Source organism: Taudactylus pleione, unplaced genomic scaffold (assembly GCF_031769625.1).
Source record: "Taudactylus pleione unplaced genomic scaffold, aTauple2 ptg000044l, whole genome shotgun sequence".
NCBI classification, from domain to species: Eukaryota; Metazoa; Chordata; class Amphibia; order Anura; family Myobatrachidae; genus Taudactylus; species Taudactylus pleione.
This window is the reverse complement of record NW_028284446.1, coordinates 6,344,852-6,362,118: the sequence shown is the minus strand read 5'-3', so window position 1 is coordinate 6,362,118 and position 17,267 is coordinate 6,344,852. Positions and strand designations below refer to the sequence as shown.

General features: G+C 43.6%; 2 protein-coding genes across 2 annotated transcripts in view; one reads left to right on the top strand and one right to left on the bottom strand.

The window, feature by feature from the left end:
- LOC148537771 (uncharacterized) overlaps positions 1 to 2,581 on the bottom strand; it is a 57,083-nt gene extending 54,502 nt beyond the window's left edge. The window contains exon 1 of the mRNA XM_088460353.1: positions 2,346 to 2,581. The gene's annotated coding sequence lies outside the window, so the exon portion shown is untranslated. The remainder of the gene's footprint in view (positions 1 to 2,345) is intronic.
- On the top strand, positions 2,495 to 17,258 carry POLR2E (RNA polymerase II, I and III subunit E). The gene is made up of 7 exons (XM_088460355.1): positions 2,495 to 2,699; positions 8,045 to 8,219; positions 12,795 to 12,910; positions 13,852 to 13,932; positions 15,624 to 15,682; positions 16,223 to 16,301; positions 16,869 to 17,258. The coding sequence occupies exons 1-7, from the start codon at positions 2,643 to 2,645 to the stop codon at positions 16,932 to 16,934; spliced, it is 633 nt and encodes a 210-aa protein (XP_088316481.1). The 5' UTR covers positions 2,495 to 2,642; the 3' UTR covers positions 16,935 to 17,258.
- Positions 17,259 to 17,267: the final 9 nt, after the last annotated feature.

The following is a 17,267-nucleotide window of genomic DNA, read 5'->3' as shown; positions in this document are numbered from 1 at the left end:
CGGCACCCCGCTGAAACAACTTGCGCCCCGCTGAAACAAACAGTGTCCTACAGTTGGGGAAAACGGCAGAGCAGCGGTCATCGCCGGTGAATGGATGGCGGGCACATGCGCCTAGCATCCATTCACAATGACCACGGTGCTTGGGGACTGCCCGGCATGTCCGTTAGTGCCGGGCACGCCCCCCAAGAGTGGGGAAAAGGGGACGAATCATAAAGACAAACCCCCTTTTCATTCCCTAACTCTAGGTCCGATGCCCTGCCTGCCGCCAGACCTAGAGTGAGCACTATATAAGCACCCTCATCCCTGTTGTTTATCAAACACATAATGGAGATATCATCTGCAAATTTTACAAATTGAACAGATTGTGAAGATGATACTTAATTTAATTTTGGGGGAAGTAAGGACACATGGGTCTGGAGCTGAAATTTGCTAAGGGCCTAAACCCCATACAGTCTAAAGGAACATTGCACACACAGAACAACTACAATTTTAAGGCAATGTCAAAGATTCAAACTACAAATTGTCAGGGAAATGCTTAATAGTTACAGAAACCTTGGCTGCAGTATGAGTTTAAAAGGTACATTTTTTTAATTCCCATATTGAGCATTTCCCGAATAATCTCAGACACTACAGTGAAGAACAGGGTGAATGGTTCCACCAAGACGTTAAAGATGTACAAAGAAGATACCAGGGTCATTGGGATGTCAGCATGATGGCTGACTACTGCTGGATGATACACAGAGCCGACGCAGAAAAAGCTTATAAGCGAAAAGCGTCAAAACGAAATTTGAAGACAAAAAAACCAAAATATTAACGATTTTTTCAATAATTACGGTTCTGTTTCTATTATTGTTTGATTTTATTGTTATTTTATTATGTAATTAAGACAAAAACTCAGTGATCTATTCTACACTTCTTCGTATTTCACAATAAATATGTCAAAAACAATTACACTTCTTGTTTTCTCTTAAAAATGTATGTAACCCCGCTATAGGTAAATGTGATGTAGTAATTTTTTTTAATATACTATTTCTTGATGTACACAGGAGTATAATTTAGAATATAAAAGTATTATTAAAAAAGCTTTCAATACCTTAAATTTTGCAGCCCTGTGTTATTATTCTCCTTTATTTTTAAGGTGCCACAAAGTTTCCATAGCGCAATACAGGGTATGTGGGGTTGCATAAAATCGGATTTCAAAAGAAAAAAAACAAAAAACTGATTTATTTGATTTAAATAGGTTTTTTTTATTACATTTTTAAAAAAAATAAACGTTTAAAAATTGAAAACGTTAACTTGAAAAATATATATTTTTTAAAAATCCTATTTAAATCCCAAAAATCTGATTTAAATCAAATAATCCGTTTGGGTTTTTTTAAAGCAGATTTTTATGCAACCCACTATGTACGCAGCAACAGTAAAACATGACAGATCAATAGTACAGTAGTTTACATTATCTATGGAACAATATACCAGGTAGGATGTGGACTGAAGATGAAAGTTGAGGGAGAGGTGTCAAACCTTCGATAGAAATAAAGTAAAGCAGTTGCCCACAGCAACTAATTGGCTTTTAGCTAGCATTTATCTAGCACAGTCTACAAATGACAGAAGCCAATTGGCCGCTAAGGGCAATTTCTCCACTTTATCTCCCCTGATGGAGGGGAAGTCAGTTCAGCACTCGATGAGACTATACCCGAGAGGCGAGCACACAATGGCCATGATTCAGCAGGGCACTGAAGGCAGATTCCGGATGGCACCGGACGGCAGCAGACTTTTATTGATTGACACTCTGCTGCCGTTTGTTGATGGGGAAGCGACGGCGTCCATTTCCCAAAACGGAGATGGGTCGCTGCCATTGGGATGGTGGGGGAGGGAAGAAGCCAGGATCTCCGTCAACTGATGGGAGATTTCCTGGCCTCTTCGTTGTATCTGCGGCGGCCGGCTTGCGTGACCCCAGGGGTCACTCAGCTGGCCCATGCGATTGCAAATTATCCGATGCATTCTTGTCATTTGTTCACAACTTCACATGCATTACCAAGTTTTTATTCCAACCAGCCAACTAGTTAGTTGGTTAGAGAAATAATCTTTATATATGTGGCCAACTTTATTCCAAGGATGGACAGACACCCCTGAATCTAAACACATACCTGGCAGCTTCTGACATTACAACGTTTCTAAACAAAAACATTTTATTTAGGAAGGCGGTGAGCAGCATACAAATAACAAGTGCATACTATACATGATTTCTGTATAGCAGCAGCGGCCATACCTACCAGGAACATGGCAGACACCTGCCATTACCGGCGACATTTCTTGCACAGAAAACCAACGTGAGAGGTACTCACCTAATAACAGCTGCAATGTGCAATGCGGATACCCTGCTGTGTGGCACAATAAGTCAGCGTCCTTACAGCTATGCAGCAGCGAATAACATAAGTAGGCCGCTGGTACTCGTTAAGTTCAAAGAAAACACACAGGCAGCTGAAAGGGCAGCTTCTGCTGGGACCTGGGGTCCTTGGCATGTAACAGGCAGTTATGAGGACAGCTCGACTGAGCAGCAGGAACGGAAGCCGTCGGGGTCCTGGAGCTGAGCGAGCCAGGTGAGAGAGCAGAGTAGCGTGGTGTAGCTGGGCAGCTGCGACATGGATGACGAGGAGGAGACGTACCGGCTGTGGAAGATCCGGAAGACCATCATGCAGGTGAGAGATGCCCGCATCGGGCACAACATGGACGTGGCTGCCCTCTTCTAAAGGGGTACCATGGGATAACAGCCGCTAAGCTGCCTCAGAGCACTGAGGTCATGGGTTCGATACCCACTATGGCCCTAACTGTGTGGAGTTTGTATATTCTCCCTGTGCTATCTCTGGTGGCTCAAATTTAGGTCTGTATGATACTAATGAGTTAAACAAAAAAATATCTGTGGTATTGCACTATTGGCATATACCAGGGCTTGACAAAACCCGGTCGCCATGGCGATTAAGATTTTACTCCTGGTGACAGAGTCTTTGAAGCCGCCGCCTGCTGAAATTTTACCAGCGGGCGCCTGACTCTCCGCAGCTGCAGCCGGAGCTCATTCCTGAGCTCCAGCGTCCGGCTCCCCCCACGGGCAATATGGGCTCTCCCATAGTTCTGAAGAGAAGCGGACGCAGGATCGGGGCTTAGGTAAGTATACTAGGGGCACTAGTAAAGGGCACTTACTACTGGGGGCACTATTAAAGGGGACTTACCTCTAGGTTGAGGGTCACTGAAAGGGCATGTGTGGTGGTCTATACAAGCTTTTATATATATTGGTAATGGACGATGGTCTAGCTCCTAAACTTTTAACATGGTTCCTAGATTTGACAAAAAAATTGTGGAGCCCTGGCATATATAGATATGAGTTAAGTTTACCTATGTTAGGCTTTTTAAAAAAAAAAAATGGTTATGCAGTCGGCAAAGTCGACGTCAAAGCTTTGCGCATGCGCACATTAGCTGAGCTCCAAACACTGCTTCCTGGCATGGGAAAGCTGCATCTAATGGCTGGCAACCTTTTGATTACCCGCTATTCAATGGGAAAAGTATTTCCATCACATCATGAACATCAGGGGCTGATTTAGGGTTCAGGTTGCTTCTAGGCACCACAGTGATGGCTGTCCACACACACACACACACACACACACACACTTATTATTTTCATTGTTGGGTTATAAGCAGTTATTTGGTGATTGGTTGTTGAATTCAAACATATAACTCTTTTAGCTTAACCAGGTCTGGTTTTGTTTGTTCTCAAGCTTAAAAAAGTTCATATTTCGTAAATGATATGGGGCAGCACAGACGGTGTAATGGTTAGCATTACTGCCTCACAGCACTGAGGTCGTGGGTTCAATTCCCACCACTGCCCTCCATTATTGACACTCCATCTATTTTTGCCCACTTTTTGTGCTTTTATAAAGGAACTTTCAATTGGTGGAATGGACTGGACTGATTACTTCATAATAGTGTTCTCTTTGGGTATTAACCCTGCCAAATCCACTGTTTTACTTACAAATTAATCTTTTGATTGCTAATTGAGATCTTAAAGACATTACACTGTATCTCATGAAGTGATATATATGCTTTTATACTTCTAAAACATTTTTTTGATACTTATGTCATCTTTTATATATTATGTATTTATGTCCTCTATAGAGATATTAAATCTATATTATTAGACATTCATCTGTGCTATTGATTTTGCGCACCCCTTTGGAGGTTTAATTATCTTCCATCAATTTGTTTACTATACAGTGTTTCCAGACTGCTGGTCTTGGGGAGCTGCAAGGGATGTTCTAATTATTGTAAAAGAAGGTTTGGTGTGGTTTAATTGCAAGCGCCTCAAAAATTGATTTTGAGGTCGTGGGTTCAATTCCCACCACGGCCCTACCTGTGTGGAGTTTGTATATTCTCCCTGAGCTTGCATGGGTTTCCTCCAGGTACTCCGCTTTCCTCCCACATTCTAAAAAAATATACTGGTAGGTTAATTGGCTCCCCAAAAAAAATAACCCTAGTGTGTACGTGTGTGAGCATAAGCTTCACTGGGACAGGGACTGATGTGAATGGCCAACTATTCTCTGTAAAGTGCTGCGGAATATGTGTGCGCTATATAAATAACTGGAAATAAATAATAGATTATATAATAGTTTGGAAATTATAATGGTGATTGTTTCAAAGCAAACTTAAGCTCTGTACACACTGAGTGATCAGACAACAAAGATATCGTTGTCTGATCGTCCTGCATGTTCGATATCGTACATCCAGCACAGCACCAACCCACAAACAACAGTAAGGACCTACGATCGTGGGTCCCTATAGTAACCTGGTCGATATCGACCAGGTTGGCCTGCATGCACGCGATGGTCGATATCGACCATCCTTGCCCGCGCATCGACTGCCGCTTGGGGGTTGGAAGGGCCCAAAAGCAGGAAGATATAAACAATATCGTTTATATTGTCCTGTTTAAACGCACCTTGTGTATGCACCATTACATTTGCATCAAATGTGCAGTGTGTGTACAGTCAGGTGCATAAATATTGGGACATTGACGGAATTTTAATATTTTGGCCTCTATTCACCACCACCACAATGGCTTTGAAATGAAACAAACAAGATGTGCTTTAAATGCAGACTTTCAGATTTAATTTGAGGGTAATTACATCCAAATCAGGTGAACGGTGTAGGAATTACAACGGTTTCTATATGTGCCTCCCACTTTTTAAGGGGCCAAAAGTAATGTCCATCTGCACTGTGAAGCGCCGTCCAATGAGTTCTGAAGCATTTGACTGAATATGAGCATATAATATTGCCCGAAACACTTCAGAATTCATTCTGCTGCTTTTGTCAGCAGTCACATCATCAATAAATACAAGGGAACCAGTTCCATTGGCAGCCATACATGCCCACGCCATGACACTACCACCACCATGCTTCACTGATGAGGTGGTATGTTTTGGATCATGAGCAGTTCCTTTCCTTCTCCATACTCTTTTCTCTTCCCATCACTCTGGTACAAGTTGATCTTTGTCTCATCTGTCCATAGGATGTTGTTCCAGAACTGTAATGGCTTTTTTAGATGTTGTTTGGCAAACTCTAATCTGGTCTTCCTGTTTTTGTGGCTCACCAATGGTTTACATCTTGTGGTGAACCCTCTATATTCACTCTTGTGAAGTCTTCTCTTGATTGTTGACTTTGACACACATACACCTACCTCCTGGAGAGTGTTCTTGATTTGGCCAACTGTTGTGAAGGGGTTTTTCTTCACCAGGGAAATAATTCTTCTGTCATCCACCACAGTTGTTTTCCGTGGTCTTCCGGGTCTTTTGGTATTGCTGAGCTCTCCGGTGCGTTCTTTCTTTTTAAGAATGTTCCAAACAGTTGATTTGGCCACACCTAATGTTTTTGATATCTCTCTGATGGGTTTGTTTTGATTTTTCAGCCTAATGATGGCTTGCTTCACTGATAGTGACAGCTCTTTGGATCTCATATTGAGAGTTGACAGCAACTGATTCCAAATGCAAATGTCACACCTAGAATCAACTCCAAACCTTTTACCTGCTTAATTGATAATGAAATAACGAGGGAATAGCCCACACCTGTCCATGAAATAGCTTTTGAGTTGATAGTCCCATTACTTTTGGCCCCTTAAAAAGTGGGAGGCACATATAGAAACCGTTGTAATTCCTACACCGTTCACCTGATTTGGATGTAATTACCCTCAAATTAAATCTGAAAGTCTGCAGTTAAAGCACATCTTGTTTGTTTCATTTCAAAGCCATTGTGGTGGTGAATAGAGGCCAAAATATGAAAATTCTGTCAATGTCCCAATATTTTCATGCACCTGACTGTGTGTGTGTGTATGTATGTATATATATATGTGTGTGTGTTATTTCAAAGACTTTTGTGTGTGATTTGCACCTGGTACATATTAATCTGCGTTGAAACAATATACATTATAATTTCCAAACTACTGTATAACTTCTTCACGAAATATCAACTTTTTTTAAACTGGGGGGGGGGGGGGGTGGGTAAAAAAAAACTGACCTGATTGAGGTAAATGAGTTTTTTATATTTTTGAATTCACCATCCACTAAATATCGCAGGTAAAAAATTCAGGCCAGTGTAGTTTGGGCTCAGTGGCGTCCATACACACTGCAATTATTAGCCTGATCAGCTGACAATTGTACAATTCTGGCCATCTTTTCATAACCGCTCCATTGATGATTGGTTTGAAATCTGACCCCTCCCACCGGTGTCAGTGATGTCGTTACTTGAGAGTTCCTATATCTGAGTGTCCGTCCCAGGACATGATTTGTAGGTTTATTTATGTGTGTTTTTGTGTGTTAAGCAATATATAAACCAAACGTATTTATAGCATCATCGCTTAACAATAGGTAAATCATTTGCATTCAATTCCATTGTGTCAGTTACCCTATTATGCCACTTTGGACTGTGTTTTAAACTATCCTTAAAAGCAAGAAGCAAAGTAATAAATTCGTATTCATTTGGTACATATGTAACAGATCCATATCTTATTTTAATAATACTTAAAAGAAAGACATTTGTTTCTTTTAGGCCCAAACCTACCATACTGTTATAACAACAAAAAAAATTTGTTGCTTTCACCCAGCCAAAACAATATTATCATGTGGCATCACATAAAGCAACAAGCACGCGATTAGGCTCTGGAATAGTCCTGAGATGGATCACTTCAGGTAGATATGCATATATTGAGCTGGGTACACACCTGACAGATTTGCTAAACAACGTTAGGGGCTACACAAATTTTGGAGCTTAAAAATGATCCTGAGAACATCCAATTTGGAGCATACGCAATTATTGAGCAGAGGAGAGGCGTGTTATTGCTGATTTAAATACATACACCCACAACGGTGATATTTTAACATGAACTATCGGCAGGAATCGGAACCTGACAGTTGGAATTTCCGTACACACTACATTTTATAGCACGATAATTTACTGTCTGATCATATCGGGACCTGGTTTTTCCAACTGTCAGCCAAGGGCACAACATAAATACTAACAGATGTGGCATTGCAATATGTACACATTTTACTGATGAAGGACAAGTGCTGCTAATGAAGACTAAGTGGGGGAGGGGGGCGGCTAGCGTTATATTATGAAATCCAGAGCTCATTACTTCTAATGGGAAGCTAGCAGTTTGGGGTCCCTTTCCATGATAACCAGCTCGGACCTTTCAGTGGAGAGGTGGCGCCTCTATTAAAAGTTTGGGAGGACAAAACATGGCGCCTCTACTTTCTAGATGTTGTCAGCTGTAAGATGGAGTTGGTGATCTGAATACTATTTTCAGCTTACTCTTCTAAGCAAAAATGGCAACAGGCAGAAAGAGGGAAGCAGGTTGTGATATCCATAGGGGCACTGTATCCATTCATTGTAACAACCACATCTTTATTATAGAAATAGCATTTGCACAACATGTTCTGTTGATTGTGTGGTGTGAGGGGAAGAGTTTATTAATCCATTTTCCTGGACTATCTATGATAACCCTCAGTTGTGCCATGATCGAGGTTACCTGGTGACCCAAGATGAGCTGGATCAGACTTTGGATGAATTCAAAGGACAATTTGGAGACAAACCAAGTGAAGGACGACCCCGTCGAACTGATCTCACCGTTTTGGTTGCTCACAATGATGATCCTACTGACCAGATGTTTGTATTTTTCCCTGGTGAGTACAGACATTTCCGGAAGTGTGTGACTTATGAATGTGAAGTAGACTTACTTAACTATTTCTACTTCAGGATCCATAGAGGGTCCACATTGGGGTCTAGGTGATGCCGAGTCATCCAGACACCTTACGCAGTAAATTTTTCTTCCCAGGATGCACTTGGGTCTCCCTCTGTACACCGGGCCAGAGGCACCTCAGTTTTGTTGGGTGCCCGGTCGGAGTCAGGTCACTGATGCGCAGGGGGGGCTGTTGACGCAGCCTCCGAAGATTTTTTTTATTTTAAAAGAAGCTTGCTTCTACATAGCGACAGCAAGGACAGGGTAGGGGACGTACGCACTTTCGCTCTGTCACTCCGCCGACGCTGGTACTGATCCAAGCATCTCGGCGGGCCTCTGGGGTCTTGGCTAGCAGGGACCCTGGAGGATCCCTGGACGGTGGCCGGACGTTATGGGGACGCAGATAAGTGACGTGTCACCGCAGTGGTGCGCGACGAGTCGCAGTCTTTTCCCTAAGGACGGGGGACTCCCTAGGTATGACAGCAAGTGGGGCCAGGCACTAAGTCCTGTGTCCCCACTAAGCCACCTGGGACTTTGGGCTGGAGTTCTGCAGAACGCTCCAGCGTCCCAGGGGTTAAACGCTGGCCAGGGTAGGCAGCCTTCCCTATCTAACAGCCGGCTCCTCCCTGCTGCACAGTGTGCCTTTCCACCGCTGTGTGGCTGAGCTGTGGCAGCTTCCCTTCTCTGGCTCCACCCTGATCTCCGGTGGCCATCTTCCTGGCTGAGTGTCACAGAAAACAGGCAGGCGGTGCGGAGTCTGGGTCTCCCTCCATACCTCTCTTCCTGGTCGGTGGTCAGTGTATGTAGCACTTTTGTCCTACCCAACGCTAGTCTGCATAGTTGACCAGTAAAGTGCGATTTTTAGTGCAGGTATTTTTATTATTCTGCATTATATGTGACTGTATGCTAGCGCTGTCTGTCTGAATGAAAGGTGGAGGCTTGCCTGAAGTCCATTTATTCCCTTTCAGGTGCCACATGCAGACCAGCTATGGCTATCTGCGGGGTGGCTCAGGCTATGTAATGTTGGGCAAACACCCTGAAGGTGTCCTTGTCTTCAGATGCGACAAGGGAGCAGTTGAATCTTGTGGGCAGCCTGCGAGATTCGGCTACATATATAAATGAAGCTGCCTTGGATTTCAGCTTATTGAATGCCAGGAACTCCACAGCGGCTATTGCGGCTCGCCATTCCCTGTGTCTTCGTTCTTGGAGGGCAGATGCGGACTCCAAGAAGGGCTTGAAGTGTTTACCTTATAATGGTAAGGTCCTTTTCATCCCGGATTTGGACAAAATTGTTGATACACTAGCTGCTTGTCTGCCATCTGCTCCTGCTCCCTTGGGGTCTCGGATTTCGGACCTATCGAGCCCCAGGTTTGTCAAGAACCCAGTCCTTTCCTAGGCCGTTCTCCACCAAGATTTCTACCAAGCCTAAGAAACGAGCTTGTAGTGCGATACGTCCAGCTGCCAAGCCGGACGACAAACCCTCAGCCTAACTGGGCGGGCCTCCCCCTGGGGCATCCCAGGGTAAGACGCAGACTTCTTCAATTCGCCCAGTGCTGGTGTCAGACTACCATACACACCTGGTTGAGAGAAGTGGTCTCTCGGGGGGTACGCCCTCTCCTTCCGCAGACGGCCTCCCTATCAGTTCTTTTGCACAGGCCTCCTGTCCAACAAGGACAAGGCTTTGGCCATTCAAAAGGCAGTACAAACCATGCTCCAGGCAGAGGTCATTGTACCGGTCCCGTTATCCCAGAGGGAAACTGCTTATTCCAGCCTTTTTCTGGTTCAAAAACCGAACGGATCCCACTGACCTATCCTCAATCTCAAGTCCTTGAACAAGTTCCTCAGGGTACCTCTGTTCAGGATGGAAACTCTACGTTATACTAGCTATGGAACCTGGGGATTTTATGGTGTCTCTGGATGCATACCTGCATATTCCTATTGCTTCGGCTGCACCTCTGGTGTTTACAAAAGTAATGGCAGCCCATCTGCGGCTCCAAGGGGTCCGCCTTTTACCGTACCTGGACGACCTGTTGCTGTTGGCAGGGTCTCCAGAGGTACTTCACCACCTAGAGCTGACATTATCTGTCCTGCAGATGCATGGATGGTTAATCAATTGGAAGAAGTCCTCCCTGATCCCATCTCAAAGGAAACTCCACCTGGGAGCTCTGCTAGATTCCCAACAGCAGAGGATTTTTTTGACAGCAGACAAAATCTCTACTTTGCGAGTGCGCAGATGCCGCCACAGTCGCCGAGTGTCCATACACTCAGCCGTGCAGTTACTGGGATCCATGGTGTCGACATTCGACATGGTGGAATATGCCCAGTTTCAATCCCGGCCTCTGCAGAAATTAATCCTCTCCCGGTGGGACGAATTACCACATCGGATAAGGACACAAACAATGGTACTCTCTCCGGAGGTGCGTCTAGCTCTGACTTGGTGGCCTTCTGACAACGGATGCCAGTCTTCGGGGTTGGGGCGCAGTGACTGGTCCACACTCCTTTCAGGGGAGATGGACACCAGAAGAGTCTGCTCTACCGATCAACATATTGGAACTTCAGGCAGTTTTCAGGGTCCTACAACAAGCAAGGAGGAACTCTATGTACGGCGGCTATGTCGGAGGTATCGCGCATCCATATCGGCAGTGTTCATTCCAGGAGTTCTCAATTGGGAAGCGGACTTCCTCAGCCTTCACGACTTGCATCCCGGGGAATGGTCTCTTCGCGAAGAAGTGACTCGGCTCCTATTAGACAAGTGGGGCCTTCCGGACGTGGACCTCATGGCCTCTCGACAAAATCACAAACTACCGAAGCTTTCTTGGTAGACGCTCTGTCGGTCAAGTGGACCTTCTGAATTACTCGAGAAAGGAGGGAAATGGGAGGAAACGGGTACACAAACCGGAAGTTCAAACAGGAAGGAGGCACTGCCCTGCTGGTGGCTCCAGCGTGGCCCAGACATCACTGGTACTCGGATCTTCAGAATCTCTCCATCGACACTCCGTTGCTGTTGCCTCAACGTCCAGACCTGTTTTTTTTAGGGTCCATGCCTTTACCCGGACCTGGGTCGTCTGTCTTTGAGGGCGTGGCTCTTGAGACATCCCTTCTAAGGTCCAAAGGCTTTTCTGGGTCAGGGCACGGAAACCTGCCTCTGCTAGGATTTACCACCGGGTGTGGCATACCTACTTTTAATGGTGTCGTCCCAGAGGTTACGACCCCCAAGTGTTTAGGGTATCCAGAGTTTTGACTTTACTTCAGGTGGGTTTGGACCTTGGTCTCCACCTTGCTTCCCTGAAGGTGCATGTCTCTGCACTTTTCAGTGTGGTTCCAGCAAAGGATTGCTCCTCTTTCTGATATCCGCACTTTCCTTCAAGGGGTCCTTCGCATTCAGCCCCTCATTGTCCCTCCTGTGCGCCGTGGGATTTGGCTGTTGTCCTTAAGGCCCTCCAGAGACCTCCATTTGAACCCCTGGACTCAAATGGCTCATTGCTAAGACAGTTTTCCTTCTGGCTATTGCTTCTGCCAAAGTGTCTGTCTGATTTGGGGGCTCTCTTGTCGTTCCCCATTTCTGGTTTTTCACCAGGACAGGGCGGTGCTTCGGACTCGCCCTGGTTTCCTTCCTACGGTGGTTTCTAGTTCCACATTATTGAGGAAATTATTGTGCCGGCCTTTAAGTCCCCAGACCTCTCAGCAGGTGAGGCATCATTGGATGTGGTACATGCTCTCAGGATTTATGTGGACCGTACTAGTTCCCTTCGGAATTCAGACTCCTTGTTTGTCCTCTATGGATTCCACAAGAAGGGATGGCCAGCCAATAAGCGAACTTTATCTAGGTGGCGTCGCATGGCGATCTCTGAGGCTTACACTCAATCCAGTGCCGCCCTCTGTTACTGCTCGTGGGCAGGTTGGCATGGTGCCTCGGCTGTTCAGCTTTGTAAGGCGGTCGCGTGGTCCTCTGTCCAGACCTTTTTACTGTATTATGCATTGATAACTTTGCCTCTCAGGATGCATCCTTCGAGCAGCGGATTCTCCTCTCTGCACAGGACCGTCCCCACCCTTGAGGGTACTGCTTTGGGACATCCTCAAGGTCATCCTATGGATCCTGAAGTAGAAAATGAAAGAGATGGTAAGAACTTACCTTTGTTATCTCTTTCTACGAAATCCATAGGGTCCACAGGGCACCCACTCTAACGCATCTGTGCTTCAGGTGGGCTTCGCTCTGGTCACCGGTTTTCCGTCTCCTTCTGTGTGAGAATATGATTCTAGTGTGCTCCAGGCTTTCTTCTCTCTTTTTATCCTCCTACGGCCTTTTGGCTTGTTACGAAACTGAGGTGCCTCTGGCCCGGGGGCGGGGTATAGCAAGAGACCCAAGTGCATCCTGGGAAGAAAAATTGACTGTGTAAGGTGCCCAGATGACTCGGCATCACCTATACCCAAGGTCACCCTGTGGACCCTATGGACTTCGTAGAAAGAGAGATAACAAAGGTAAGTTCTTACCCTATCTCCATTTTTTTTTTTTTTTAAGAGGAACCAAAAGTTGGCATAAAGACTATAAAGATGTACTGCCAGAGAATGCAGGAAGAAAATATAACCAGAGCCATTATAGTGGTGCAGCAAGGAATGACGCCATCTGCTAAGCAGGTAAATCTACTATTTCTGACCATAATAGTAGTATAGATTCCATCTGTCTATCGCCCACTTAAATACAGTACAGCTTGCTACAAGGGAGATAGAACTAAAAGCTTGAATGACCTCTAGTGCTTGCAAAATAATCTGAAGAAACCTCTGCACACCCCTTCTATATCGTTAGCTCCGACTAGTAATCCTCAAACAAGAAGGTAATGAAAATAAGGATGAGCTACTCTGATGATACTAAGATTTTTGAGTCATTAACAAAACATAGTGGTTTGTATTGCTGCCTCACAGTGCTGGGGCAATGGATACTATTCCAAGTTTGTGTATGTTCTCCATATGTTTACCTTAGTTTTCTCTGACAGTCCAAAAATAGATGTATGAGCGTAAGCGCCACTGGGGCCGGGACTGATGTAAATGAGTAAATGTTCTCTGTAAACCGTTGCATCATATGTTGATGCTATGTTATTACAGTTGATTTTGTAAGGCACCACAGTTCTCCATAGCATAGGACAATGGAGCAAACAGGATATACATAAAAGAGGGACATACAACGTAGACTAAATAAATGCAGAGAAGAAAACGAAGGGAAAGAATACACAGCTGAAAAAGAAGTGGCTCCATACACAGATTGGGACATTTGCATGGGTGAACTAGTGGTTAGTAGGATTTAGGTAAGATCTAATAGGGATGGCTTTTCAGAGTGGGTAAAGTAAGCGGGAGTGAGTTGGAGACTAGGAGCAGGTCAGATGTAGATCTAAGGGGGCAAGTGGAGTGTATTCTGAGATATATGAAGGAGTGCGTTGGGGAGGACTTTGTAGGTAAGGGTGACTTAACTCTGGAGGACAAAAGGAGCCAGTGTAGGTAATTGCAAATACATATATATTTTTTTTGTATTTATTTAGTTGACTCCCTTTTAATTTTACCTAATATGCCCATTTATTTTTAAGTCTCTGGTGGACATGGCACCTAAATACATATTGGAACAGTTTCTGCAGCAGGAGCTTCTGATAAATATCACAGAGCACGAGGTGAGTGACTGACAAACAACTACTGATGTGAATACGCTAAGCTCTGCCTCCTTTTCTCTTGCCCTTTGGTAGTACAACAGTAAATTTCATTTAGAATGATTGAATAGCACCCTGTTAATATCAATGCTGTTGCCTACTGTATGTTCAGAGATGTAGGCTAGTGCTAAGAAACAGTTGCTTTTACAGACAGACTATAGCCTTATTTGTGATTAATCAGAGTAGTTTTAGGGGTTTTGTGCTCTGCATGTAAAGTGCTATAAAAGTAACCTCACGAGAAAGTGAATAATGACAAGAAATGAGAATCTCCATTTCCAAGAGCTTTAGTTCTGGGCATTCAGTTTTAGTGGAGTAATTTAAGAAGCCATTTTAAATCCGGTGTGTAAAGGTGCGTACACATGGTACGATTTTTATTAACGATATCGTTCCTTTTACGCAACGAATGACTGATACGCGTTCCCGCATGGACGATAACTATATCTATGGTCGTCCCTACATGCAAATAGTGATGAAATCGTCCAAGTTGGCCTGCATGTTCAGAGATGTAGCAGGATGACTTCACTGAAATATATCCATCATTGATATCTTTCAGTGTGTACACCCAATATCGTTTGTCCTGCACTACAGAAAGTTCAGCGATTATTGTTGGTTGTGCAGATTGTATCGTGTGTATCCAGCTTTAGACCTTTACCTTACGCTGGTGAGGCCTGTAACAGTGTTTCTGTTGGTGTGATTCTGCAGTTACCCTTGTCCAGCTGGTAAGGCATTCACTTCAGTGGTTGCGGTGTAAGTGGCTGTTCTTGTACTACTTGTTTGCAACTACTAGGGCTCGCTTCCCTGACCTCAAAGAGGTAGAAAAGACATACTAAACTGAATTATTTCCTTTCTAATCCTGTTCCTTCAAATAACATGCACTGTAAGAGGCTAAAACAACCTATGTCACTGCCCCTGTGTGTCCTATTTTTTTTTTTTTTTTTTTTTTTTTTACGGGGGTCACAAATGTAACCTTTATAATAAATAGATTGGCTAATTGTAAGAAGCTCTATACTGGAATTGACAACGCTTAACTGACTTTTACCCTGGTCTGAGTATTCTCTACAAGCTTAGACTAGAATATATGGCTCTGAGCCCAGTGTTCAGTCATGTGAGGGAAATGCTGTTTTCACCTGCATGTAATTTCCTGTAATATGTGATCAATGTACTTGGTCATTATTTACAGTAGCTGATGGTAGTCAGATACAGAAGGAAGTTGCATTTATTTGTGCATGTTTTGAAATTCTTTAAGCTGGCTATACACTTGTCAATATATGGATATATTGCAAGTGCATCGGCAGGTGTGTACACCCAATATATCTGTAAACGTCGCATAGACACCAGCACAACAGGGACTGCTGACACAGACATCACAACTGGGCGGGCAAATGTAAATGCCCGACCAGTTGTAATGTCAGACTAGACATATCGAGTGGCCAATTAGTAAATGTGTATAGCTTACAAACCAGCCACTCTGTTGTCTGATCCGTCGTGTCTAAGTGTGTAGCCAGCATTATGCTGCAATCTTGCTATTGTCCATCACACTATGCCTTTCTCTATCTGACCTTTCATCATATTATACACATTGTCTTCCTCAGACTGTCATGTGTTTTTGGTGTTGACATTTTGTTTTTCTTTTTTTCCTTTCATGTATTTTCCAGCTGGTTCCTGAGCATGTGGTGATGACAAAGGATGAAGTCACAGAGCTGCTGGCAAGATAGTATCCTTTCATGTCTGGGTTGCACGTTGTGATCTTTCCATTATATTAGAATTTTGTCCATTCCAGGAGTTCAACCGTGTTGATTTTTCAGAACCAGACAAGCTTTATAAGATAAAATATTTTGTTTGTTAAGCTGGGTACACACTGAGACTGTCGTTACGATTGGGCCAAATCGTAATGACCTATTGTGCAGTTTGTATGTATGCACAATATGCGCTCTCCCGCAGTCGCATGCGAGGTCAGGTTTGATGTGCTGCACATCAAACCTGACTATCGCTTGCGGCTCCATGCATGTAAATTAAGGACGAATCAAGGGATCGCTCTGTCGTTCATTACATAGTTCTAATGAGTAACTAGGATCCGATATGGCCCGTTCGGCCGACATTGGCTAGGTACACATCACTCAGTGTGTACCCAGCTTTGCTTTAATGCATACAAGTCTAGTACCATTGATTTGTCAATTTAATTTTAAAGAAGGTGCCACGATAAACTGTCTTCTAAACATCTTCTATCTTAAAATACCTTAACTATTTTATTCAGTAAACTGCGAGAATCCCAGCTTCCTCGGATCCAAGCTGGAGACCCTGTGGCAAGATATTTTGGTTTAAAGAGAGGTCAGGTAAGTGGGCTGTTTCAGCTTCCTCTTTGTGCAGAAAGGAAACTTATGCAAATGTGAACATTTGGTATTTAATAATTTAGTGTGGTGATGTAAGATAGGATACAAGTTCTTAGTTGAGAACTAAAAAAGTACTGCAACTCCCCTACCACTTTTTTTTTTTTTTCCCCTTTTATTAAAGGGGGTATGGTGTAACTATCTGAATTGACTTTCATGATCTGTTTATTTTTTTTAATTATTATTTTATCATTACAAAGCTACCGAGAGCGATAGATGCTGTCCATGCCTGATCTAGTAAAAGAATTGTGCATTTAATTAAAAAAATGTAACTGTACCTTAAGTGTTTGAAGTTTGCTATGCTTTATATAGCACTAAGTTAATGAATTATTTAAAATTGTTGTAACTTAATTGGTATATCCTAACTTGGTGTCCTAATGTGATATTTGAAGCATTTGCATTGTAATTCTTATTCATGGTCTCTCAATTATTTCCTGTTTACTAGCCCTGATGTATCTCTGTTCTATTTGGTACTGCTTTGTGATGTTTGAATAAATGTGTTTTCTCTGACAGGTGGTGAAGATCATTCGTCCTAGTGAGACTGCTGGCCGCTACATTACATATCGCTTGGTGCAGTAATGTGTACTGCATTATAATTTTTTGTGGCTTCAACGATATGCTTAACATGACTGAGGGAGGAAGCGAGATCGTGACACACCAGTATTGGTGATAAACGGATAATGACTAGGCCCCAATCTGTGTAACAAGCCTTACTAAATACCAGATGCCAGAATCCCATAACAGACTTTATCATTACCATAATTTCTTTTTGTTTTCTGTATTTTAGAATCATTTATTTATATGCTTGGGACAGGTGCTGTATATTTAGCTTTTATAAAGTGATTTTTTTTGGCCCTGAACCTCCCCCAAAAGATGAAAGTAAATAAATGTTTTGTGTTTCTTTTTGAGACT